General features: G+C 40.7%; 3 protein-coding genes and 1 non-coding gene across 6 annotated transcripts in view; 1 reads left to right on the top strand and 3 right to left on the bottom strand.

Annotated features, from left to right (window-relative positions):
• TRRAP (transformation/transcription domain associated protein) overlaps nt 1-16,268 on the bottom strand; it is a 75,367-nt gene extending 59,099 nt beyond the window's left edge. Inside the window, exons 1-21 of one of the 3 annotated variants that reach the window (XM_051779412.1) lie at nt 16,176-16,268; nt 15,168-15,312; nt 14,779-14,828; nt 13,714-13,824; nt 13,045-13,149; nt 12,329-12,412; nt 11,566-11,622; nt 10,862-10,987; nt 10,454-10,531; nt 10,134-10,222; nt 9,431-9,527; nt 8,931-9,069; nt 8,010-8,088; nt 6,758-6,992; nt 5,673-6,000; nt 5,459-5,556; nt 4,624-4,818; nt 3,882-4,073; nt 2,292-2,457; nt 793-1,049; nt 80-280 (exon numbers count right to left, since the gene is read on the bottom strand). In XM_051779412.1, the coding sequence (XP_051635372.1) occupies nt 80-280; nt 793-1,049; nt 2,292-2,457; nt 3,882-4,073; nt 4,624-4,818; nt 5,459-5,556; nt 5,673-6,000; nt 6,758-6,992; nt 8,010-8,088; nt 8,931-9,069; nt 9,431-9,527; nt 10,134-10,222; nt 10,454-10,531; nt 10,862-10,987; nt 11,566-11,622; nt 12,329-12,412; nt 13,045-13,149; nt 13,714-13,824; nt 14,779-14,828; nt 15,168-15,267 (2,787 nt within the window). In that variant the 5' untranslated portion in view covers nt 15,268-15,312; nt 16,176-16,268. Of the gene's footprint in view, nt 1-79; nt 281-792; nt 1,050-2,291; nt 2,458-3,881; nt 4,074-4,623; nt 4,819-5,458; nt 5,557-5,672; nt 6,001-6,757; nt 6,993-8,009; nt 8,089-8,930; nt 9,070-9,430; nt 9,528-10,133; nt 10,223-10,453; nt 10,532-10,861; nt 10,988-11,565; nt 11,623-12,328; nt 12,413-13,044; nt 13,150-13,713; nt 13,825-14,778; nt 14,829-15,167; nt 15,313-15,671; nt 15,742-15,863; nt 15,937-16,175 lie in introns of those variants that run through there. The other 2 variants (XM_051779423.1, XM_051779402.1) reach the window with 2 other exon arrangements.
• Nucleotides 14,907-15,045, bottom strand: LOC127469185 (small nucleolar RNA ZL1). Its single transcript, XR_007903889.1, has one exon. It is a non-coding gene; the product is annotated as a small nucleolar RNA ZL1 (small nucleolar RNA).
• Nucleotides 16,269-16,528: 260 nt separating the features above from the next.
• Nucleotides 16,529-25,913, top strand: TMEM130 (transmembrane protein 130). Its single transcript, XM_051779580.1, has 8 exons — nt 16,529-17,239; nt 18,693-18,983; nt 20,250-20,418; nt 21,433-21,602; nt 22,242-22,326; nt 23,287-23,489; nt 24,502-24,614; nt 25,358-25,913. The coding sequence occupies exons 1-8, from the start codon at nt 17,182-17,184 to the stop codon at nt 25,532-25,534; spliced, it is 1,266 nt and encodes a 421-aa protein (XP_051635540.1). The 5' UTR covers nt 16,529-17,181; the 3' UTR covers nt 25,535-25,913.
• Nucleotides 20,392-26,561, bottom strand: part of NPTX2 (neuronal pentraxin 2) — a 110,780-nt gene continuing 104,610 nt past the window's right edge. The window contains exon 5 of the mRNA XM_051779567.1: nt 20,392-20,481. Within this exon, the coding sequence (XP_051635527.1) occupies nt 20,470-20,481 (12 nt within the window). The 3' untranslated portion in view covers nt 20,392-20,469. The remainder of the gene's footprint in view (nt 20,482-26,561) is intronic.

The following is a 26,561-nucleotide window of genomic DNA, read 5'->3' on the forward strand; positions in this document are numbered from 1 at the left end:
ACAAACTTAGTAAATTTTCCTTTATTACAGATACTTTTCAAGTTGCTTTCTCAGCACTGAAAGTAAGTGAAGCCCTTACCTTTTCCATCGGGAGCTGAATGGATGCTTTGCAGTCTGAAAATTCAATTGTAATACTGGGTCCTTGGATTTCTGTGACCACATATTGCAGTTTCTGTGATTCCTTCAGCATCTTCCTGTTACTTCCCCCAAACTTGCCCAGCACACGATAAGCCACGTGAGAGATGCTGTCGGCGGGGTTGCGCAGCGTGCGCCACAGAGCCTGCATTCCAAACGGGACATGGGCTGAGCAGAACTACTGCAACTTCTTCAAGTTTAATGCAAAAAAACATCTCGAGGATAAAGCATGTGCAAGCACTGTGTTAGGGGAAATAGCCACGTTTAAAACATTGTTCTGAACTTCAGCCACATCATCTTCATTGCATACATAAGACTTAATGATGTGTTGAAGGTAATTGGCTCTCCTTGGTTTTTGTTTTGTTTTTTAAATGATCCAATTCCAATTATTCTCTCATTAAATTATTGCTACTGAGTCCCACATCTTAACTTCAACCCTGTAACCAAGTATATAGAAGGAACAATTCATTCACTTCTAATTTTCAGAGTTTTCAGCTTAACAGCACAACAACAACTGTCCTTTTACACACACATCTGGCTGGTATGGTTCTCATGACAGATTTTTCAAGTTTTTATAACCAAAGCTTCATACAAATTTCTAACAATATTTAGCAAATCAATGACCTCTTGTGGTCTAACAGGAAACAACACATTTACCTGCATTAGCTCAGCTCGAACTGGCTGAATATGATCATACAGGAAGTCTGGCTGCAAGTTATCCACACACAATTCCAGAGTTCTTAAGCCTTGGCTAACCAGGGTCTGGGATCCATTGAGAGCTGACACCAAGGGGTCCATCAGCATTGGTAGATAGGGCAGCAATGAGCTCAAACGAACAGGCACAGTGAGGCAGAGCTCTACAAACAAGTCCTTCATGTGTTGTTTATGAAGCCCACTTTGTAACATATTAAGTCCTGAAAATCATGGATAAGTTACACACTCAAAGGAAAAAGATAGTACCCAGCTTATTGTTACAAATTGCTATTTCCTAAATGCTGAACAACCTGACATTTTTAAATTCTGCAGAGCTTATAGGTCTGTAAATAATGGATTTACAAAATATTATACAATCCATAATTCTAACTTACATCGAAGGATTTCATGCAGAGAACGCTTTTATAGGTACATGCATACAGAAGGGAAGAGTATCTATGCATATTGCAAAGTTTGATACTAGATTCAACAAAGCAGCATTTGAATACAGCAGATAAAAAAAGAAAAAAGATAACTGGACTCAAACTTCAGCCTTGTAACTATAAAAAAAATCCCACACAGAACAAATTGTTTTTAAAATATTGGGAGTCCTGAAAAGAAACATTTAATGAGTTCAAGTACATTCACTGTCCCATACAGCCTAAGCATATTCCCCAAGTTATTTTTCTCCCCATGAAGATTCCACATACTCCATAAACCAAGCAACCTCTTCTACACTGACACGTTCTACATAATGATTTATTGTTAATGGACATACTTCCTAACCACAATAAAAACTGTTCCTACAGCTGTAGATGAGAACCAGTTACAGTCCTGGAATAGTTCCAATTAGCTTGTCCTTAGGTTTAAGTAGTTCTCCACATTTCCTTGTTCACCCTCAATATCTCTGGAACACAGTCCTTGCAAGCACAAATGCTCAATTAATCAAACTGATTGTTATTTCCACTTCTTTCTGCAGACTGGCACTACTTGCATTTCTATTTATAATGCCCTTGCAGGTGCACACACATGCCCTCGACTGCAGAACCACCAGAGCTTTGCTGCAATGCTCTTCCCACAAAACCAGTGACGGCCTGGAAACGTTGCTTCTCCTACTCACTCATCCCTCAATGCTTTATGCCAACAAAGTTACCCACGGCCAAAAAACCAAAAGAAACAAACAAGAAAAGCCCACAAGCCCCACAATAAAAAGCAGAAAAACAAGCAGCAGAAATTGTGAAGCAGCCAAAACTATGGAGCCTGAAGCAGCTGATAGTAAATGAAAATAAGCCACATTCAAGATATTTAATCAACTGCTAAGCTAAAAATCAGAAGCTACTTATCAGGGTTAGGGCTTTAATTTTGGGGGGGGGTGGGTTTTAATTACAGAACATAACTTTATTACTACTATTTACATAAAAAAAAATCAGAAGGTGGGGTGGGGAAAGAAGGTATTGTTCTACCTTGCAGTAAGTTTGGTAACAGCGGCAAGAATTCTTGGTATAACAGATCATGACTGCCTCCTCCAATAGATCTGAACAGTGCTCTGAGCAGCAGGAAATAGTTATAGGGCTCTTTGGCAGTCTGTGCAAGTTCCATAGAGCTGTTCACAATCTTGTGCAAATGTGGCTATAAAGAAAATAAAGCTTGAAGATTAATAAAATACCCATTTTATCATCACCGTACTGTACAGGAGTTCAGCATGAGATTCTGCGAATTTGACGCAATGAAAAATCTTTGCTCTAGAGAACCCGGGGATGTGGAGCTGAAATCAGGTGTCAGAATGACAAGAGAAGACACTTGACAATATTAATTTACTCCTGATTTAACTTCATCAATAGTTCTTGATTTCATTTTGAAAGCAAATTCTTTTAAATGAAAAAAAAAAGTTACAGAAGTGGTGGCCTTTCTAGAGCAGAGGACAATAACAGTTTGAAGGAATCATTAAAGAGTTGATAAATACAAGTATTCTCACAGATCAGGGACAAACAGTAACACAATTCTGGATTTTATTAACATTTAAAAAGCTCTCCACATTGCTATGCAAATGTTGCAAATGGCCTCCATCATTCAATTAAATTGTCTACCCAAGGCCCCTATCATCAATCCTGCAGAAACAAAAAAAGTAACAGAAGCATGAAACTGTGAAGGTAGTAAATTACACTCTTTAAATTTCATCTCCAGCTTATAAAATCCAAATGACCTTGATTCTGATGACAAACTACAAGAACTTAAGCAAGATTACATAAATACTGCTTCATATTACTAATGAATACTGCTTCATATTATTGTTATCTTCCAAAGAACCTGGAAATATTGGTGGGCCCCACTCTGTTCTACACAGCTGCCTGTATCAGAAATTTTGTTTGTCATAAGGTAGAAGGAAGAGAAATGAAATGATGAGAGAACAATCAGTGTTCCATTAAAATCTTAAATATCTTTTCTAAGTATAGGCAGCTGTTGCTTTTAGGAGAAGTGCACGGTCTTGCTTCAAGCTCAGCATTTCTAAATTCACTGAATAATGAGATGATCTAATCCACATAAATAGATCCCTGGAATACACAGACAATATGTTGTAAATGGAAAAAAGCAGCATTCCTTAAACCCAGACTTTTCAAGAGCATAGAAATATCTGACTCAAGAGGTAGATGTCATTGAATATGACAGGAGCAAACAACATTCACCACACACAAAAAAGTGATTTCAATCCAAGCAAAACTTCTATGTTAACATGGAAACAAAGGTGAAAAATATGTTAGATGTGCATCTTCTGACCATGAAGTTACATGGGTTTATGGCAATCACAGAACACAATCATGGGCTGGCTATTTATACTCAGAATTAGTACACCACTTCAGAGTTCCAAATATGAAGCAAACGTTCACAGAAACCACCTCTCATAAATAAGACAACCTACTTGGCATTTGGAAAAAATGGAGATGGATCATTAGGAGTGCTTCAAACATTAAAAGACTCTCAAATGCTAGACAGCATAAAACTCTTAAGAGCCTTGTTTTTAAAGCAGACTTGTTTTTAACACAAATGACCTTTACCTTCAGCATTTGTTCATTTTCAGCTGCAAACAGTGAAACAGAGCCAAAGACTAACTTGAACAGCTTGAGATACAGATTGGAGAGTTCCACATTAGAGCCCATTTCTGGCAGCCGATCCAGGAGATACTCCACCAAAATTGTTGCAAAGAGGGCAGAGGTAGTAGGGTTTGCCAAGAAGGAATTGGCAACAATCTATAAAAGGAAAGTAGAAAGAAGTTAATACTCCTGTAAGAAAAAGAACAAAAGGATAAAAGCACTATCCATTAAAAAAAAAAACCAAACAAACCCTAAGACTGATTTCCTTCCCCATCTCCACTGCTACCCAAGTGATTCAGGTTGTCCTCAATGGAAAACAATCATATATCTAAGTTAATGTTCAAGTTTAAAGTTTAATTTTAAATGGATATTATAAGATCTGCATTCTGTAAAACAGTAGAACATTAACACAACAACCTGAACAAAATAGCAACTCCACAGTTTTCAATACTGTTCAAGAATAAATTTCATTCATATCTTCTAAAAGTGCTCATGTTTTTACTGCATCACTTTGTCTGGTAAGGTTTTTGAAAATCCACGTTCACATTATTTTCATAGACTACTTTTTCTATAGACTGCTTCCAGTCCTACATGCTAATTTCAACATTATTAGTTATAATTCCACTTCAGCCATATGTCCCTCAAGGCATAAGCTATTTCCTACATGCTTTTTATTATCAACTTTAAAAAGTGAACAAAAACATACCTGAAGAGCATAGTTTTTTGAGATTCTCTCCACCATGTAAGGAACAGTAGTTTGAAAGATTTCTTTAAAAGTTAAAGGGTTCATCATTGTAAACACACCAGCAAAATGCTCCAGAACTTCCTTCTCCTCTTTCATCCTGACTGTCTGACAGTTTGCTACTCGAACATATGTCTGTCCATTTCCTGCTATTTGAACCTAAATACAGCAATTGAGAAAACACATATACTAGTTACAGAATTTGAGTAACTTACCCCCCCCATTATTCTTAAAAGTCTTTTGGTAAAAAAACCTTAGATTTAACAGGTTTCACATGCAAGCCCCATACAATTAGAAGTTGGGCAAAAGAGCCAATCATGACAAAAATATTAAAATAGAGCTTTTTCAGCACAGATTTTAAAACTGTCACATTAGGAGCGGAAAAAGATGAGAGCAGGAGATATCAGTGCATTTGTAAAGCTACTTAATACCCAATCACACACATTTACATTTCATCAGTACTGTGTGTAACTGCAGAAGATTAACACAGACATGTGAATGCTTGGACTGATAGCTAAACTATCTGTTTCAAGAAAAGATTTAATCCACTATGTGAAAGAACTATTTTTAGTCTGACCTGCCTGCATAAACACAGACAATAATGGTTGTTAAGAAAACAATCTAGTCCTTGCAAGTGATACTTTGAAATTTGGAGAATTTCTCAATATCCTTGGTAAAGACTTACTGGAAAAATACTACATGTGAAATTTGTCTTTCAGCTGACAAGTAAATCCTTATTAAAAGATCTAACACAAAATCAACTGTATAAATCAAAGTGTGATGTGGGCAGGTTACATACCTGATAAATATCCAAAGCTTGCATTGCATATTTTACCAGTTTTATATAGATCTGTGTCTCCTTAGGTTGCAACTGTTTATTGGGAATGAATTGTGCTTCTGAAAGAAGAATAAGATAGTGGTTAGCCATTAAAAATACTATTTGCTTTCATGCTAGAGAGTTTTAACTGTAGACTTATGAAAGATAAATATAATTAAATATTAGGCAGCTTTACCCCCAGGAGCTTTGCACGACGTGATGCCCCACGTGATTGTCTTGACACCACAGACCAAAGTTTTCACCAGGCTCCGGCAATCTGTGACCTGGATTGTCTGTTTATCTTCTTTTTCCTTCTCCCCTTGTTTTTCTAACACAGGTACTGGCGTAGGGGCCACTGGAGTGGCTGGGGCAGGAGATGGAACAGGAACAGGGGCTGCATTTGCTGCTGTTGGTACCCCGGGTAATGCGGCTTCGGCAGCGCCGAGCTCAGACTGGGGCTTGCATTTCTTAAAAATCACAGACAGCTGGTACCGGGCTATAGTGTGGAACTTCAGAACAAACACCTAGGGCACAAAGAGGAAAAGCAAATGAAAGAGGAAGGGAGAGGGAAGGAAAAAGAAAATGTTTATTCCTCAAAAATCAATCTAAATTTAAAAATACTAATACTGCAAGTCAGCATATCGAGATCAATAAAACAACCATTTCTGAAGTCATTCAAATGAAGCAAACATTTTTAAGCCTATGGAAGTAGTTTGCTTAGTTTAAACAATTGGTGCATTCCCCATTTATAAGAAAAAAAAAAAAGATCAGTAGGTCTTCAAAGTGAAGATATTTCAAATTTTACACATTGTGTTGTGCTATACCAAGGACCTGTGAGAAAGTCCTCTTTCAGGTTTAAAAAAAAAACAACACACCAAAAAGAACTCACACATAACCAGAAGGTATTAAAAAATACCAGTCTTATATGTTATTAAGCAGGGAAAAAAGGTTACAACTACAATTTAAAATAAAATAATAATAAAAAAAAAACCCAGCAGTTAAGCTACCGTAAAACAGACATTCAGATATTCAGTTTCCTGCTTTGAAACAAGTCCCTGGATGAAGCCGATTTCACAAAGTATCTCCACTACACTTGAGATATTATCTGAGCTGCACAGCCTGCTAAAAAACCCTTCTCTGAAGCACTTAAGTGAAATACAGTCCACGGGCTGTTTCTACACATCCTCATTTCTGAAGAAAGGAGAAATTAAAATGTGATTGACAATGTACTATAAAATAGGATATTCAACTTATTATGAAAAGCTTCAAACAAATCAATACCTCCAGCATTCTCATAAGAATATCTCTACCATTTCCATTTTCCTGTTCACTTTTAGACCTGATACAGTCTACCAAATTTAGCAGAAGCTTGCAAGACATGGTCTGGATACTGCTGGGCAAGGACTCATCATCAATGTTCTTGGCAAACAACTGGACAGCAAGAGAGAGGTCATTGAGTGGCAAATGCTGCCGGACGTGATGAACCAGGTCTGCCAGAGTGCTGTAAGCCAAGGGTCTGTCGGGAAAAACAGGAAAGGAAGAACACACGTTGAGTACAGCTAAAATTGTTGGTAACTGGACTTAACAGATAGTTCCTGCCTGGAGTTACTTCCAAATTTCTAAATGTAAATTTTCTATTTTCACATGCAAACCCGGAGTTCACAAGGCTTTTTTGGTTACACAAGAGAATTATGACCTGTGCAATCCACCCAAAGATGCAGCAATCTGTCCCACAACACTGCTGTTACCTCTCTGATCTTTCTTCCCCCCACCACAGAACATCCCAGCACATATTTTCATACAGTTCAGAGCAAATTAGCACATTTTAAGCCACCTTCTGAGTAGTGTTGGTGAGTTGTTTCACAATTAATCATTGTTGATTCATAATTGCCAAAGCAGTTATGAAAACTGTTAAATTTTAAAAATCATTTGCTTTTAACCACCAGGTTAAGCATCTAGTACAGCAAATACTTCAAAATCTAATACATGTTGTCAATAAGGTACACTTGATACTTAAGCAAGAGGAAATAATTCTCCTAGTTCATATACTTTATTATGGTCAGCAAGCTCACCTAAAATCTAGACTATTGAAGACACAGAAAGTAAGTATTGTCCCCATGTACTTTTTCAATTGCAAATGAGTAAGTTTTAAGGTACTCATTGATAAAACAGTTTAAATCTCATTCAGATTTTACACTGGACATAAGATTAAAGGTGTTTCATGAAATACTGGCAGATATTGAGTTGATTCCACTGTGACCACTGTTTTGCCTCTGCTCTGCCACTTAAAAAAATGAAATCATTTTCATTCACCCATTATCTCATTCTGCCCTACACTCACCCTACCATGCTAATATTAAACAACAGCCTCTCTTTACAGCAGCACAAGTCCTGCCAATAAAACAATCTAATAAAATTAGTTCTTTGAAGCAAAGATTTAGGACCCTATACAGACATTCCTGTAAATATTAATAACTTCAAAAGTAACCACCCCTGCCAGGCACTTAAATAGCTTTTCTAAACTCTGTCCTACCTTAGTGTCTCTCTGGCAGTGTATCCAGAGCCAATAAGTAGAGATTCATCAAACAGCTTGTCCATAGATGGAATAAATTCTATAATTTAAAAAACAGAGAGAAAAATGAAAATGCTATACGTAATGATTGGCAAAGAAAATAATCAAAATAAGATAGTTAAGCATTACACCACTCAACTTAGGTATTCAAACCTAAGTCAGGAAGTGGGTTTATTACAAAATTAATTCCTGAAGCTTATAAAAGGTCATGTTATTAAGGAGAGGCTGAAAAATGTAGAACAAATAAGCTAATTTCTTTAGAAAAATAGCAAAGGAACAGTTTTCCATGTGACCACAATAGTAAGTTCCAGGACTAGGAAACAAGCTTAGCTTTTTCTTTTGGCAATCTAACAAGATTTGAGACATTGCACTACCCCAGAACTGCTGTTAGCAGAAGGAAAAGGAAGGGGACCACACAGTCAAGTAAGTACACTCATCTCCAATTGTGCAATTCTGCCAGAATAGGACATGTCCACCAAACCTAGTTACTTCAGGCAGACCAGAAATGCTAGAGACAAATACTATGATGAGCAAACATATGGTATGAGCTTTTGACAGAACTACTTCCATTCAGGTTAACAAATTAGTACTGTAAAATATCCATACAATTGTAGGCACAATTACAAACCACCACAAATTTGTATCATCACATGGTGATTACGTGGAAAGCTAGAGAAGCCAGTTGGTCAGTCTGCCACCTTATTCAGATGACTTCATTTTTTAAGGAAAAAGAAAAAAACTCAGAACAAAAATCACACCTGCACCCAAAACAATCAGAAGTATGTCACAGCCCAAAACAAATAAGCAATCTGCCTCTTGAATACACAGAAATAGCTGAAATCTTCCCAGTTTCTAGGTACATTTGTAAGAAGTTCTACATACGGCTCCTCAGGTCTGTGGTCAGGATGTGTTTAGCAGCAATCAGAAGCTCCTTCCGGAGATGGGCTGTTTCAGCTGGACAATTGGAGAGCAACTGCAACATTCCTTTGACCATTTGCTGAGAATATTTAGTCACTAATTCCTACAACAAAAAAAATAACATGAGTACAACAACTACTAGGACATTCTGTTCTTGTTTTACATTTGCAAAATAACGTTCAAATAAAATTCATTTGTTACTCTTTAAAAAGTCTACTTCTAAAACTAAAATACAACAGTCATTCCCTAAATGCCCAGGGAGGGGGAATGGAGCATTTTCACTTTGCATTCACATGAGGATGCTTCTGAGAGGATAACCAGGTACAGCCCTACCTTCAAATTTGTTACACAAATGCTCCTCTCTCCAGTCCCTGATGCACTGCAGTCATGCTGGTCACTTGCCTGCCATAAAGCAACTAGAAATCTGTTGTATTAAGTAACAAAGCAATAAAAATTCATCCTACCTGGTAAATTCTGATGATATAAGCCAGAAAAGACAATGTTTTAATCTGAGCAGCGATGAGATCAGCATACAATTCCTTGTTGTAAAGTTTGTGTTGCCTGAAAGTAAATTGAACAGTGGTTACGATTTTGTTCCTCCTCTTTAATGCCTTCACTCAACAAATTCCCCAAAGTTTCTAATTACATCATCTTCTAGTGAGGCTCTTGCTTCATAAGGGAATAAAATCACCACGGGAGAGCCCATTTTCAACAAGCCCTCTGTCATTCCCATTCCCAGCAGCACCGTGTGCTCCGAGCAGAAATGCACAGCCCTGAGGCAGCCACACAATTTTCAGCTTCCTACAGAAAGCCAAGCCAATACAAAGCATCAAATATTTGGCTCCTTTCCCCTAACTGGGGCAATTTTTTTTCTCCAAGCAATACTCTCTCCCACAGACTTGTCTGTCTCTCTCAAGTTTCAACCACTTATTCACCAGGGATTTTATCAGAGGCATATAAGGGAAATATTCAGATTTGCTAATTACTTCATCTAAAGGACTTGGACTATTTTTAGTCAGATAACTGTTGCTACTTTTGAGATTAAAAGCAGTAAGACTATAAGCAAAAATCACAAAATATAAAACAACAAAATTTCAGGGCCTACTGAATGGCAGGTTTAAGTTGTTTATCCCAAACATCATCAAAATACTTTCAAAATGTTCTTACCTTGCTTGAGCAGAAACTTGTATTATAATAGTGTTCATAATCAAGGGCACAAATTCAGCTACTACATTATGAATGTTCAGCTTGTAGAGCTTAAAAAAAAAATAAAGTATTATCAGAGAAATTTACAAGTCACACTTGCAGTCAACTTATTTGAGAACTAATCAGAAAAAATTAAAACATCTCAGCAGCTTATTTTTAGATGATACTTTAATCTCAAAAATACATTACATTCATTTTTACTAACATGTGAGCCAGCAGAAGTTAGACAAACCACTCAGAAATAGGAAGTATTTACAAACAAAATACTGCAGTATACTAACCTGATACATGAGGACAACAATAATAGGTAGCTCAGCCAAGACCTTCAGCGATAAAGATCCTCTGGGAATTATTGAATGCTGGAAGAAAGAATAGATGCTTTATAAACAGCTTAACTATTAATTCAAAAAAGTATTTAAAATACACTTTTACAAAAACCGCTCATTTTAATAGCACTACACTTGGCAATACTAACATTTAAAAAGCACAAAATCATTTGGCATTATATTAAACAAAAATCTTGTCATTACAGCTGCATAGAAAATACCTGAAAAGTGTCAATCAGCTTCTGAGGATAAATTTTTATAAGAAAAACAAGCAAAAAGAGTCTATTATTTTTACCTGGCCTTCTAATTTGTGGTATTGTGATACAGACAGTCTCACAGGCAAGGAGCAGTTGGAATACTCACTGTTCTGGTCTCGCTATCCTCTCGCTCAGGGTTTACTTTCACCACGATGGTTGTGATCATGCCAACCATCTCAGGGGTGGGAACAGTGTTCTCTGGAATCACCTGAGGATTCTCAAAATACCGATTCTACAAGCAAAGAGCAGAAGAAATACATAATAATGCTACTAGTAGTCAAAAGGCCTTTTCTCCCCTTAGAACTGCCCCATAGAATTTTTCCCCAGAGCAGTTTTTTCCTCTCCATGTGTGATGCTCCAACTGCAGGGTCTGTCAGGGCCGGACACACAGCCTGAGGCCTCCCCCACCACAGAGAGCAGCGGAAAAGCAACCCCAACCAAGGGGGTTCTTTTGCTACACAAAAACACCCAAACAGTTACTCTGTATCAGGGAGGAAGCTCAGACATCCACCTCCCTCCCTTCCCCCAGAAAAAGACACATTTGGCTACATGGAAACAACTGTAGCCACAGCACTGGCGCTTTAGTGTCTTACTAAAGTTCGCCTCTGTTTTCTCTGTGCTAGAAACAGAAGGTTCTCCAAATCAAAAATCTAAATGTCTCCATTTTTAGACGTATTTTTTATAAATATAGCCACTAAAACTGTATTTAATTTGGATCACTAGATACAAAAATAATTATGAGATAAAATAAAGAAATAAAAACTAGTTTTCTGACTGTAGCAAGGGCAATTTAAGAAATAAAAAGCTTACCACTACTTTTGGAAGTTCCTTGTAAATCTGTTTCACAAAGTCCAAGAAATGATGGATCTAGGAAGGAAGAAGTCAGTTTACCACAAATAAATTTTAAAAAACCCCCACCATATTAGAACCTCTGTATTTACAGTACAATTACATAGAATCTCTACTCAACAGTACAGCATATTTTTCATGATAATTGAAAATAATCTGAAAGTGTCCTCCTATTTCCTTCTGTTATGTCAATATTAATATGAATTTCACTTGGAAAGACTCCAATCCACCTACCATCTCAACATAGTTCCAAACACAGTGTTATTAGAAATTACTATGAAACAACTAAGTCTTCACAGGAAAAGACCATGGAAAAAAGGCAACTTTTAAATACTCCTTGATGAGTGACAGGAGAAAAGAAGGGGATAGGGGGAAGATAATCATAAAATTCCTGTTCCAGGATTTTCCCTTCACAAACCAAAAAGGCATCAGTTCTCTTCCTTTGTATGGGAATTCTATTCCTTAGTCTGATCATATTGTCCATAAGCCCATAGGACAACTAGACCTAAAGAGTTTGGTTTTTAATCAGGGTTGGTAGCACTATGCAATCCTTTTAAAAATTACTTAATGGTCAAAAAAAAAATTAAATACATGGTTTCCATAACAGGTCAGGCAACATAAAAGGACAGCAGGAAAACAAATCAACCAACCCACTAGAAGAAAACAGCAATTCTGAAGAGCATGGCAGTAAGTTCTATAGCACATAAAAAGATTTATGACCTACTTCTTGAGTGACTGGTGGTCGGAACTGTTTGTGCAATTCAATAATTATTCTTAAGCAAATCAGTACATTTTCTTCATTCTCCGTCTGAAAAAAAGAATCTTTAGTGAGTTCACTGCTAAATTTTTCAACTACTCTGTAAGTACTTCAAAACTCTATAAATTATATTCTTCTCAATAATCTAAAGTGCTCCATTAATATGAATTTGCATGAGCAAGATGCCTTTCCTTTGATACCTTGTAGTCCTAGAGTGGCTAAAATTAAATCCAACCCTATGGGAACAAAACCCAGAACTTTCAACCACTCTGTACCATCAGACTTGTTCCTAGTGCCTCTCAGACAGAGAGACCCATGTGGGGCTATTTAAACACCTCTGCCTAGAGTAGGTTCTTTTCTGGGAGCTTCAAATGACAGTGTTTTCAATTCCAAGAAAGAAAACCAACTCTCTAGAATAAGCTCTCTGCCAAGAAATCTTGTCCAGCATGAGAACAGTTCCCTGCATTTGTAAAATCCACATTTTCAAAGGGCAGAACAGAACATGCAGAAAACCTGTTTGTGCTAAGAGATGACATGGGTGAAGCCTAAATAGAATGCCCTTCCACTCCTGATCCAGTAGCACAACTATTGAAAATCCCACTCCCAGCAAATTTTGGATATGAAGAAAGTAGAGGAAAATACTTCTGAAAATTTGAAACAGTTTTAAAAGGAAAAAAAAGTACCTCTAGAAATCTAAACATCACAGACAGGATATTTTTGGTATGAAGACGAAGATGTTCATTGGTTGGGATTCTGTGAATTATTTCAAGCACAAGCTTTCGGAGTTGCTGCAAAAAAAAAACAAAAACAAAGATATGACAGAACTTTTTTAAAAGCCCTCAAAACCCAACAAGGGGTTACAACATCTTTTTCAGCTTAAGACTTCTGCATGCTTAAATAGAAAAAAAAAGCCATTTTATTTCATGTAGATACAGGCTTATATACAAACACATAATGCTTCCTACACATATGTGAATTAAGGGAAATTTAACAAATTTACAGTTGAAAAATGAAAGTTTTCAAACTTTTTTTAAGGAATGCAATTTAAAGTATTTAATGACAAAGATTCAACTTTTGCCTTTCATTCCTAACCCTCAGTAAAGTCAATAATTTGTAACATAACAGTGTAGAGTATTTCTGCAAGAAAGCCAATCCTGTCACACCTAATTTTTCCTTATTTTTCATAGAAGCCCAGATTTGCAAAGTTTATCTGTAACTTACTTAGAAACTGGACTTTTTCAATTCCACTCCAAATGACAGATCTATTTTTAACAAGCCTATACATAAATCAGTTCATTAGGTTAATCAAGGACTTCACTGCAAAAAGACAAGAGATGCTCCAAACAGTCTACCTGTGCTGGCTTCTCCTGCAGAAACTGAACTTCTCCATCCTGTAGAAAGGTGAGAAACCGAGGGATGATGTGTTCCAGGAACGTAGAATATTGAGGGGATGATGTCACATTCTAATTAAGAACAAAAAATGGAGAGGTATCTAATAGACATTACACAGATTAGATTTAGTTACATTCTGCTGAGGCACTACAGAGCACTACCAGTGAAGCAAAGGGGAATACAAATTAATTCCTTTATTCTCTATGAAGAAACCATGAAGAAAAAAACTCATGCTCAAACAAAAACTTTTTAAGAAACAAGAATCAAATCTATCAAATGTTTTCATCCAGAAATTGGTTTAGAAGAGCCATATGCTCTGCTAGCCCAGAACAACATTCCAACAGCCAGCCCAACTGGCACTGCCACGTAGGTAATACTGTGGGGAAGCACCTCAGTTTTAAACCTCACCTCAAGAAGTCCTCCAGAATCATCAATCCATGTTCAGTTCTACATCCAAACCAATAATGCACCCAACAGAATTTGAACATGAATTTCAGAATGGCCACATAATAACTAAGTATTCACCTAGAGTATAATTTCTGCTAACACAAGGTTAACTTGAGTCCCACATTTTCTCTGCTGCATCTGACAACTCCTCTCTCACTTCTATACTATGGAACTACTCAGAGGAATCACAAGGGCCTCTGTTTCACAAGGGCACAACACACATTTGAACCAAATAAAGGAAAGCATTAAATACAGAGATTTCCATTCAAAAAATGGAAGAAAAATCTCTGACTTCACTTTTTTTTAAATGCTTACTGAATAAAAAACTAGGGAATGAAAGTTCTATAAGTTCAAACGTAATTCCTTCAACAACCTGCCTAATTCCTAAATACAAACCTAAAATCAATGACCTGTAACTGTTTAAATTATAAGTCACAAGATACTAACATTAATCTTTCAACCACATAAAACCAGAAATCAAGCCAACATACACTAAGCACATGAAAGGCTGCCACTGCAGAAGGTTGGGGTTTTTTTGTTGGGGTTTTGTTGTTTGGGCTTTTTTTCTTTTTATTTACCTCAAAATTCTCACTGACTTCTTGCATCATTTTCAATTTGGTTTCATCAGCTGAAAATGGAAATTGAAGCAAAAAAATGTAAATGTAAAACTAGATCATGAAGGAAAACACCAGGCTCATTGATCAGAGAAGCAATCAGATCTTATCAGTTTAGCTATCATCGCCCAATTATAAGGCACACCATTCTCTCAACCACCACACAACTACACATACACTCAACTCACTCACTTTGGCTCAAGCAAGTATTGCTCATCACTTTGCTTCTTCAAAAATCAAAACTCAAACAAAATTCAAAGTGAATTTGACATTGATCTACTGCCTGAACAGTACTGCAACATTTGTGAAACTACTGAAGAACTGTAATTTTCAATAAGAAAAAACTCTCTTACGTGTATTGACATCTGTAAGAGCAGCCACAAACTGAAGGTATTTTTTCATCAAAGTGGTTTGGTCCACCACCGTAGGCCCTTGTGCTGAAACAAATGCCATCTTGAAGGAGGAAAGGTCAGCTTTCAGTACCTAAAATCAACACACCTACAAAAGAATAAAGAAGTATTTGTTAGTTTATATGGCTGGTTAACAGCCGCTATCAGATCACTACATCCATTTTTCTGACCTATTGAGGGGGACCACCTTTTCCATAAACCACAGCTGTCACGTTTACTTAAGCTTACCAATACAATGCCAAGCATGTACAGCACTCACTGCAACAGGAATGCACTAACAGATACAAGTGGCTATTGGGCTCTTTCCACCATAGCCCAAACATCCACGCGTTTTACTTGGTTCCGTCTCTCCCAGCAGCAGGCTCCAGGCTCGGGAATGCTCCCAACACCGCACACCTGTTATCCTGTCACCCAGGATCCCAAACTTACAGCTCCCCTCGGACACACCTCGGCGGGACTCACTCCCAGCGGTACCCGAAGTTGTCCACGAGCTGCCTTTCTCGCTTGTAAAGAAACCTAAAACCACGTTCATCTTGAGAGACGGGCGGCCTCCCCGCTGCCCTGGGCGGTTTCTGTCCGCGCTCCTCACGGCCTCCACGGCCGGGGGCGCCCCCAAACGCCCCCCGGGACGCCCCTCACCTTCCCCGCCGCAGCGCTGCTCGCACCGGCTCCTCCCCGCGGCCCGGGCGCCATCACGCCGGCCCCATCTCCGCCCTGCGAACAGGGGCACCCGTGAGCGGCCGCGCCGGCGCCTCCCCCGCCCCTCAGCGCTGCCGGTGCCGCACTCGGCCCGAGGCCTCCGGCGGCGGTACCGGCGGCGCTCCAGCCGCTTCCTCCTGCCCCCGCCGCGCCGGTCCCGCCCCGCCGGCAGCGCCGCGCCGGCCTCGCCCCACACCGCTCTGCTCCACCCCGGCCCGGGCCCCGCCGGGGCGCTGCCCCCGCTCTCCTCACCCCGCGACTCCCGGGCCCGGCTCGGCCGCGGCGCCCCGGGTCCCTCCTTTGTTGCTGCCGGAGGCCGCCGGCAGCGCATGGGCGCGACGGAAGCGCCCGCGCTCAGTTCCGGCCGCCTCCTCCGGTGCCGCCTCCCGCACCTCTCCCGGGGCGGAGGCCGGCGCGGAGCTCCGCGTTACCGCCCCGTCCCTTCACCGGCCCCGGTGCCACCCCTGCCTTGAGCCGCCCCAGCCCGGCGCTGCCTGAGGCGAGCCCCGCCCGCCCCCTCGGCCCCAGTAACAGCGGGCGAGAGTTACCGGGGCAGACGCGGCCGCTGCCGGTCCCTCCGGCCGGCACGGCTCGACCCAGCCCGCCGGGGCCCCGGGAGAGCGGCGGCAGGGCCGGAATCCAAGCAGAGGGGGCTGATCCGCCAGGAGAAACGAAACCGCAACCAGGAGTGACAAAGGGCCTCGAATGAGGAGTTTAAAGAAAAAATATAAAATAAATTAATTTTAAAATCCCACAGCCCACTGCGGGTCTCTGGCTCTGGCTCCCCGCGGCAGCGCGCCCGTCACGGGCCCTCCGGGGCGCTGCGGGCCCGGTAACCGCAGCCCAGGTGCCGGTAACCGCAGCCGGGCCGTCCCCGCGCCACCGGGGCCTCAGAAACACCGAACCCGTGCGTGTCATCCCCAAAGCACAGCACAAACCCCGTCCGAACCCTAAGAGCTGTCCCCGCGCTCTCCGTAGATGGGCGGCATTTGTGCGCTGTTTTATTGATTATTTGTTTAAACTCCCCGTCGGCTTCGCGGCCCCGTCACGCTGCCAACACGATCCCGCAGGAACTGCCCCCGGGAGAGGCGGGCTGGGCGCTGCCGCGGGGGAGCGGCCCGGGGGCGCGGACGGAGGTGCCGCAGAGCCTCGGGGGCAGCGCCGGCCCCAGCGCGGCCAGAGCCGGTGCTAGACCTGGTCCTAGACCTCGTACCAGACCCGGCACCGGCACCGGCCCGTGGCCCCCGCGGCCCCCAGCATGGTGCGGCTGACCTGCGTGATGCTGCTGCTCGGGCTCGGTGCCCTCCCGGCGGCAGGTAAGGGGCCGCGGCGCCGCGCTGGCATCGCCGCCGGGGAGCGGGCGAGGGGCTGCGGAGAACTAGAGGTCACACATTAGCCGTGAGCTGCATTACTGCTGCGGGAGGTGGTTCGCTGCCCCAGCTTAATAGCTATGACCGGGGATGGAGGCAGCTCCGGGCACCTTTCCACCACCCCAAACTTTATTCTCGGGCGCTGCGACCTTGGAGCCTGCAGTGGAGGTGGGGCATCCCGAGCAGCCGGGGTTCTGCTTTGCACATCTGACCTAAAAGTTGCGCTTCTGCTCCCTCCTCTGATCCCGCGCCGCGGGTCACAAGGCACCTGGGCAGCCGCTGTCCCTCGCTGTGGGATTCGCAGAGCTGCGTTCTGCAGAGAGAGGTCGGAAAGGTAGAAGAAATCCCTGAACTGGATGGAATGTCTTGCTGTGCCAATCACTCTTTGAGTGACCTTGGGTTTGCCACTGAAACTCCAGCTGCTGCAGCTGTTGGGCCGATATGGCCCTGGTTTGTGCAGCACAACGATAACCTCCAAGGAGAAGTGCTAGATAAGCATGAGGTAACCAGCTATTTTTTTCCTAAGTTCTGCTGAAGTGGAGCATAGCGTGAATATTCTAGAGACATGAAACCTCTCTGTGCCAGATTTCATCAAATCACAAGCGTTTCTCTGTTAACTCAAAAAACTGAACTCAGGGCATTTCTTGTGCTGTGAAATGTGAACAGTGGAGTTCTTGCTCGGGCAGTAATGTTACAGTTCATTTCTCACAGTCCTTTTGCCTCCAGAATTGCTCAGCACCTGTGATGAGTAAAATAAAATGTGGGCACTAAGTAGATGTTTTGGAATCTTCTTCCACCCTATCCCAAGCTGATGGGTGCAGAAAAGCCAGCACAGGAGCTGGGTGACCCCAGTGCTCCCTCCACATTACAGGTCACAGATGAGTGAGAAATGCACATTCTGAAGCTCAAGGGTTCCTGTCCCTGTTAGCAATCTGGTGGCTCCTGAAAGAGAGAAGGCACCAGCATGAGAACCTCCCAGCTCTGCTGCTCTCACAGCCCTGCTGGTGAGAGGAGAGCCAGGGAGGGAACATGCTCCATATTGGAGGCAACCAGATCCTCTGCTCTGTCCAAGTTCACAGCTATTGGTGGTTGTTGCCTTTCCTTTTGTTTCGAGGTTTTAGGCTTGGTTTTTTATTAATTTTTAACACATGCAGATCCTTTAGTGTTGCTGCACTGCTATTTTCTGGAAAAATTGAATCTATCCTTTCCATAAAACCCAACTTCACTCACACTCCATCCACTGCAGTAGTTGCAAGAGCTGAAGTAGAGAAGATAAAAGTGAGTCATTCAGAGCAGCAGAGGTGGTTCAACTGACTAGTTAAAATGTGCAAATAAATAAATAACATTAACATGCAATACAACAAGGTTTGGTTTGCTTTTTTTCTTCTCATTTCCGCAGAGGCATATGGTCTAGAAATAACCAACAATGGTCCCATCACAACAGGAGCTCAAGCTACTGTTCAGGCCACTCTAAGTGTGAAGAATGAAAGTGTCACATCAGACATGTATCACTTTAACTGGATTTATGCTCCTCTGATTCTGATAGAGAAATCTGAGCAGGGGTTTAACTCTGTCATTAATGTGACTGGAGAATTTCCTGGGACTTTTCCTGTATCTGTCTGGGTGACTCACAGGAACTGTTGGCTGTGTCGGCCGGTTGCTAGAAATGTCACTGTGCTTCAGATCACAGGTAAGATTTGCCTTTACAACCTCTACACCTTCAGGAATTCAGTATTCAGGGTGCTGGCTGCCTTTCTTAGCACCAGGAAAATTAAAGTCAGTTGTAAATATGGCTCCTGACAACAGAGTTTGATTTGTGTAGCCCTTTGACTGAAGGTGAGTTTAGGTGACATTGTACAATTAGTACAGTTAGAGCCACACTGCAGCCTATCTACATCCAGGATAAAGTGTGATCCTGCCCATATTTTCCTGCCTCTGTCACTTGGAGAAACTGAACTAGAAAGCAGATGCTTCAGCAGCTGCAGTTCACACATCAGCATTGTTCAGAGACATCCAGAGTCCTAAAACAATGCTTCCCAGCATTTCTACTTTTAAAGTTAGGATGACCAGCAGCAGTGACAGGCTGCTGATTTTCCCTGTTGCATGACACAGCAGATCTTAGGCCATCACCACAACAGAGCCTTTACATTTTCTTTTAAAGCTCTAAATGAGTGTACTGAAATCAGATATGAAATCATGGCTGCATTTTCAAATGTTGCTAAGTGCAATTTCAGCTTATTGGGAATATTCATAACCATAAATATGCTTTTTTTTTTTTTTTTTACAAATTAACCAGTGGGGTGGTATGATTAACCCAATTTCTGGTACAGGAGGTTGACATGAAATCATCAAGTGACAGCTTTTTGCCGTGTCATCATAATACCTCTTTATTCACAGGTTAGAGTGTTTCTTTTAGATCAGTCTTGTAAACAAATTCCAACATAAAACCTCTCATAGACATCAAACCTTAATCCTTTCTGTATTCACAATATATAGAGCTCTGTTCTTCCTCACAGTCAAATTTTAATTTATGTAGAAATAGCTAAAAACTAAAAAAACAAAAACCCAGCAAAATAGAAAACCTCCCTAAACAAACAAATAAACCCCAGCACCCCAAACATGAAGGGTGTGTGTAGTGGTTTGATTCTAAATCTAGACACTGTTGTTAATCCCACTTGTTTTTACATCAAGAGTAAAAGTTTATACTGACCTTAATCAGTCCAAGATTATTTCTATTAGAAGTTTTATCATGACCTACTGTATAACCCTAAATGAGTATTTTAATTTCACTGCCTCATTAACATATGTAACAACACTGAATAATAGATATAAAATACACTTAACCACTTGGAGTAGGACACAGAAAAACTTAAGCAGTAATGTTTTGATACACACACAAAGTATGTTATGGAAGTGACATATACTGTCATTCTTTTCCCACCTTATTATTCTGCAGAATTTATCACAGGGAATCTCACCATTGCCCAGATAGAAGACAGTGAAGTTGTCACACGGGGTTCTAGTTCCTCCACGGGCACAGTGACCCGGATTTCCTTCTCTCTTCACGACCCAAGTCATTACTTCAAGTCAGCATCATTTGTCTACAACTGGGATTTTGGAGACGGGTAGGTGTGGTTACTTGGTTGGCTTGAAGGAGTATTCAAGATGGGTCTGATTCAGATGCTCATCTAGAGAAAAATCATAGTTAAATCCCAAGACAAAGCATATGCCTTTGTGAGTTGGTACATCCTTGGCATGTCACCCTGGTGAATTGTGAAAATCTAAATTCACTGGGTGCTCACAAAATGATGATGTTTTAAAGACCTAGATTTCTTGTTCAGATATATGCTTACATGTATTACCCTGTGTGTGTGATGAGCCAAACTGAGTGAAATGGAATAAGCAGCTTGTAAATTATTTTAAAACATCATTGTGCCTGCAGATCTCCATTAACAGGTGGTTGTTGTGTATGTGAATAATTTGTGCACTTAAGGAGAATGGAAGCAGTGGTTGGGTAACAAGGAGCTGTTATCATGACCAGCTATCCATAACTATACAACAGTTTGGTGAGGAGCTTTCGAAAGTGGAGAGTGTCTCAACATGCAGGTGCACTTTACCAGGGGTAGAACAGCACTCAGAACCATTAGAAATAAAACCATGGGTAAAGTCACATGGCAGTAGGGAGGAAAAAACCATTCAGTTATTTATCTTATTTGAAGATGATTACATGTATAGGCAAAGAGAGATGTGAGATGTAAGCTTTAGTCTCTGAATACTATCTTGTTTCTTTCTTTCTCCCCCCCACCTTACTTTCAGTTAACTTAAGTCTGCCTGCTATGAAAGTTGTTTTCTTAATATACTGACTATTCCTATTTCACTTTGTGAATTCTTTTAGCATAATTTTTAGTTTCTTTGATTAAAAATGCACAAGTTTACTCCAGATCTTATGGTGATTGTAGTTCTATAGATAATGCCATAGACATGAATCCTCATTGACAGGGACATAAAGCAGAATTAGAATCACAGCGACTGGAGTCTGTAAAGAAAATATATTGGAGCTTGTCCTATTTTAAACCAGAAATCTGCAAGCACTTGGTAAAAGGCAATTTGGATTCTAAACCTTTTCCTGTTTCACACAGAGTTTACCAGATTACCAAGGAACCCTTTGTCTACTGTAACTGCTCTTCCCTGGGGAACCGCACGGTGCACCTGAAAGTCGTAGCTGAATGGGAGCAAATTGGAAGCATCATCCACGAAAGAGAAATTATGCAGAAAACTGGGGATTTTACCACAGCTCTGGAGCTCTTGGGTAATCAAAAAACATTTTGCATATTCAATCCACAACTTGCTATATTTGTACAGATAAAATCTAGCTTTAAAGTGGTAACACAACTTCAGCACAGTTTCACATGCAAGAACTGGCCAGCATGATTCAATGAAGTGTTTTCATTGCAAAATGGACTTTGTGCTGTTCTAGTGCAGAAAAATGGGGGGAAAACATATAAAATCTTCTGTTTCTTTTTAACCTACAACAAAAATTTACTGTCTTTTTTGAAATCTCACATACACTTAAAACAATGTTGACTATAACTTTTGCTGGATTTGTCAGTTTATACCAGCTAATCCTGAACAATACATAAGTTAAAACAGGCATTAGGAAAGTCTCATTAATTTGGTCAGCTTCAGGAGTAAATAAACATGGAAGGAAAAATTTAAAGAATTAATAAAGTAGTTGATTATATATTAAAAAGAAATCATCAAAAATTCAGAAAACTTACAACATCTCTACTGGTAGGTTTCCTTTTTGGGTATGAGACAAATATTATTATTTGTGTGGTTGATGGAGCTCAAATCTGCTAAGACTCTGAAAACAAACCTTCACTGGAAAACCAGTGAGTTTCAAGTTTCCATGTGGAGTGTGACATGCTGCCTTTTTATTTCTTTTCAGATGCTGTTAAAAGTATTAATGTAGTGGGCTCCAGAGAAACTCACGTAATGGAAAACTTGAATTTATCTCTTCATATCAATGGCACGTGAGTAGCAAACAAGACTTCATTCCCCAAAAAGTGAAAACAGCAAAAACCATTACAGTCAAACCTGAGGTCACTAAAAGCAGGCTTGGTAACCTCCTAGTCACAGGACTGGGGCTGATGCAATGGGAGTTTAAGATAGAGAAGCAATGACAAAGGCTTGAGAGATGGGTTATCAAAAACAAAGCTAGAAAATGAGCTGCTTTCTTTAGCAGAGAACGTCATAAAGAGATAAGAAACAAAAACTAATAAAATGGGGCAAAGAAAAGCTCTATCTGATGTCAGAATCAAAGTCCATAGTGCATAAGGTGAGTTTGGGCAGCATCAGTTGGAACAGAGGCCTGGAAATGTAAGTGAAAAGCATCAATTAGACATGGTGAGAAGCCATATGGACATAAAGTGGGTTGCACTAGATTGCTTGATAACAAATAAAAACCTTTTGTTATTGTAAGGGAATGCTGTGGTCCTTGCAATTAATTTACCTTTTCCAGCTGTTAGCCCATTGTCCAGAGCTCATCTTACATTCTTTCCAGTTTCAGCTGCAGGGTGTTTTTAATTAGAAAAGTCTTGGGTGTGCTTCAGTAGCACAGACAATGATTTCTGTGTGAGAAGGACAAAGAACAAACAACATATACTCCCTTGGAAGTGCAGGGAAAAAAGCCTCCTTTTATCTTTTTTGGAGAATGACTGTGGAGTTTTCTACGCACAGTGGCCTGCCAGTGACCCACACAGGTATTCAGCTCTCAGCTGAAAGACTTACCTTCACAGGAGCACCACAAAGAACCTTTTCACTTGGCAAATGCTGTAAACCAAACACTTGTGAGGTTAATTACTTCTCTATTTGTATTTAGATTACCTTCATTATTTTTAAAATTATTACATAAGTTTAACCAAGCTCTTACCTGAAATTTTCGTGAATTTTTCACTTTTTTCTGCCGTGTCTTTTTGCTCTTTTCCTTTCAGCCCACCACTGGCACTATGCTGGCTTATAAAATCCGAGTGCATTCCACTTGAAGGTGACAAATGCCATCTGGTGGAGATCAGTAGCTCCTGCTACAATCTCAGCCACACCTTCAGAGACGCGGGGCAGTATTGCCTCAGCATCAGAGTGGAGAACGGCGTCACGATGCTGCAAACCTACCACGGGATAAAAGTGTGGCCAACAGGTGAGGAGCAGGGAGAGAGGTTCCCACCTGTCAGGGCACTGACAGTCTCAAACAGGTTAAGGACAATTAAGAATTAACCTGCCTGCTGATGAGGTTTCTGAAAACTTTGTATAGATTCCTAAAAGGATAGGAATAAGAGAAAGGAGAGTTTATAATGTGCCTGCTGTAATTGCTCTGAGCTTCTTGCAGTCTGCTGAACCCTTAGTCCCAGGGGTGTCTTGAAGGTAGTAAGTTTTCTGGGAAGGCTATATTACTTAAATTACATATTTTTCAGTTTAAATAGTCCAGTTTTGGTAGTTAGAAAGGATAATTAGGAAAATCTACATCTGTCACACTCACTTAGTTAAACAGTCTCAATTCTCCTTTTAGTTTAGTTTAGTTATGGGGTTTTTGAGAGCAGATTTCTCCAGGCCTCCATTTCATTACAGATTTCTGTCCCCCCCGCAAGCGATCCCTGCTGGCTCCCCCACACATGGTCACATGTGCCCCTCTTGGGTTCCCAAATCATCTGGGAAAGTGGTTAGGTGGCCAGATGAAGAGGACAGAGGGCAACCTTGTGATACAGAATAGTTACCCCATCTTACCATGGGCAGCACTTGTGTACAGACAGGGCAGATCACTCCAGAAGGCACTAATGTGCATTCAGGGCTAAATCCTCTGTCCTGGAGGCTGCTGTGAAAGTGAAACAATCCTGTCCTTTCCTATCCTCTTGGAGTACCACAGAGGTACAAACACCCTGTCCAGTCAGGGCTAACACAAGTAATGGGGTGGGGTTTTTTAGGTTGTTCAAGAGAAAAGGCAGGTAAAATGGGAAAGACCTTTTCCCTCTTCTGAGATTTCAGAAAGGCATGGAGTAATCCAGGATGGAAAATTTATTCCCTCTTACACACATCTCCTTTGTTCTATAAATACAAGAGCTTCTCCTAAAACTTCTCCATCTTTTCCTTCTCACTGTTGCCCCTTTTCAGGGTACTGTATCACTCCAAGAATGTGTCCTTGTGCTCTTTCCTAGGGATCCACCCAGCTTTCTTAGTCCTGGTCTGCATCGCTCTGGTTTCAGTGATGTTGCTGCTGGTGCTGTACACGACCTTCCGAAGTAACACACAACAAAAAGATCTTGTGGAGGTATTCAGTTACTCCTGCTTTCAGCTGGGACAGTAAATAAGTATCTTTTAGCCATGAAAGGTATTTAGTATGACAGGTTCTGTAATCCCCAGACAAGTGGAGCAGGAGGGAACATTTCCCTGGTATGTATGATCTGTTCCACTGAAAAATCTAAGCAGTGTAAGCAAACACTTTTAGCAACAGGCGTGTGTCTGGCCTATTGCAGAGAACTCTAAATCAAGTTTCCATGAGCAATTTGGTAATATTCTCAAGCAGATGCTTGCACTGAAATATCTCTCCCAGAGGATCTACCTCAGAGTAGTTACACAAAAGAAAGCAGAGAGATAGTGCAAGAGGATATAGGATAATAAAATAGGAGGGGTACATTGCCTAAAACAGCACTGAATTGTTACCTACTCCTAGTATGTGACCTTCATCCCTCCAGCTCCCTTCCAGCTTTGATACACCTTTTATTTGCTACAAAATATGTTTGTAAGAAGCACGAGTTCCTAAATCAAAAGTAGCTTCCATGGTGCTTTGCAAAGTATCTAATACCCTTTACGTTGTGCCACAATGAGAATAACTTACCTGTAGAGAGACTGCCTATGAGCAGCAGGTTTGAATCAGAAGTCTATTTGAAGTTGGTGACTGACTGAAAATGGTTGAGGACCAAGTGCCATTTCTGGCCCTATGTATTTTTGCTGGACTCACTTAAACCAGAAGGAACAAAACTAAAAATGATCTCTTTGATGTTCTTTTTCCAGGTAGCTGACTTTGACTTTTCTCCACTGTCTGATGAACACCTGTCTAATCATTCAGAGTCAGGCTGTGGCCCACTATGTTGCAGATCATGTTTTCTTCAGTCATCAAAGGAAGCTGCCAGGGAGAGTCATGAACTTCGACATTCTTTTTACAAGCCAGTCAAAATGTACACACAGTGAAGAACTCAACTGCACTTTGGTTGCACCAACTGTCTAACTTTCTCACTTAGGATAAGTTAAAAGCCCAATGTTGCATAAATGGTTTCATTTTGCCAGTGCAATGAGGTTCACCATTTTAAATCCAGCACTTGATTTTTTCATTCTCTGAGCTAAAAAAGAAAAGTAGCTTTGTATTTTTAACTTATACAGGTGTGTACATTTACAGCTGTAAATGCAGCATTTTATTCTTATGAAAGATTGTTTTATGTGCAAGTTTGCTAAACTCACTACCTCCTATAATTTTTCTGTTCCTTCTGCTGTCTGTTTCAAAGAAGAAAATGCTTCAGATGAACTTACCTCTGTTTCCTATGTTACAACAATATTACTGGAAATGGAAGTCACACAAAATGCTGTTGAATGAGTATTTCTTCTATAAGGGAACTGATGTGTCCAGGTTGAGAACAGCCTAGGTGCTTCCAATGAAGCAGACCACCTAATTATGTTGTCTTTTTTCCTCCTGTCTTAAAAGACCCTCTTTTTAAGCTAATAGACTTTAGTCAGACTGTAGTGGCTGATGACCTGCTCTTGGAGAGCTACCTGCTAGCAGTATTTTGGTGCTGTACAAGGGTCCACATGTCTACCACTTTGTGAAGTGACACAACACTCTAATCTTTTTCAGAAAGTTTTTTTTCCAAGCTGTTAATTCTTCTTTTCTTTCTCATATTACTCCCCAACTACTCATTAAAGCTTCTCTTCCAAAAAATGCAACAGCCAGTAACTCAAAGATGCTCAGAAAAACATATTCAATTTGAATTCATACTCAATGTTCAAGGCTGTATGAACTCCATGCCTGTTGCAGACTATCATCTACTATCAGCTTCCTGCTCTGCCAGGCTTTGCCCCCTGCTATGAGGCATTTCAGAGTACCCTGCAGGCTTTTAAACAAAAGTGCCTTTGTGGCCATTTCTTTTTTAAATGTGACACACCTTCCCCACCTCTAATTTAAAGCCTATGGGTATTGTGGGCTTGGGGTTTTTCGTAATTTCTC

This window comes from Manacus candei, unplaced genomic scaffold, assembly GCF_025592945.1.
Source record: "Manacus candei isolate 608988 ecotype Guabito, Panama unplaced genomic scaffold, ASM2559294v1 h1tg000002l, whole genome shotgun sequence".
Taxonomy (NCBI): Eukaryota; Metazoa; Chordata; class Aves; order Passeriformes; family Pipridae; genus Manacus; species Manacus candei.

Coding starts and splice junctions, on each gene's coding strand:
- TMEM130 (XM_051779580.1), top strand. CDS start 17,182: ATGGTGCGGCTGACCTGCGTGATGCTGCTGCTCGGGCTCGGTGCCCTC. Junction 18,984..20,249: donor CACTGTGCTTCAGATCACAG/GTAAGATTTGCC, acceptor ATTATTCTGCAG/AATTTATCACAGGGAATCTC. Junction 21,603..22,241: donor CACAGCTCTGGAGCTCTTGG/GTAATCAAAAAA, acceptor ATTTCTTTTCAG/ATGCTGTTAAAAGTATTAAT.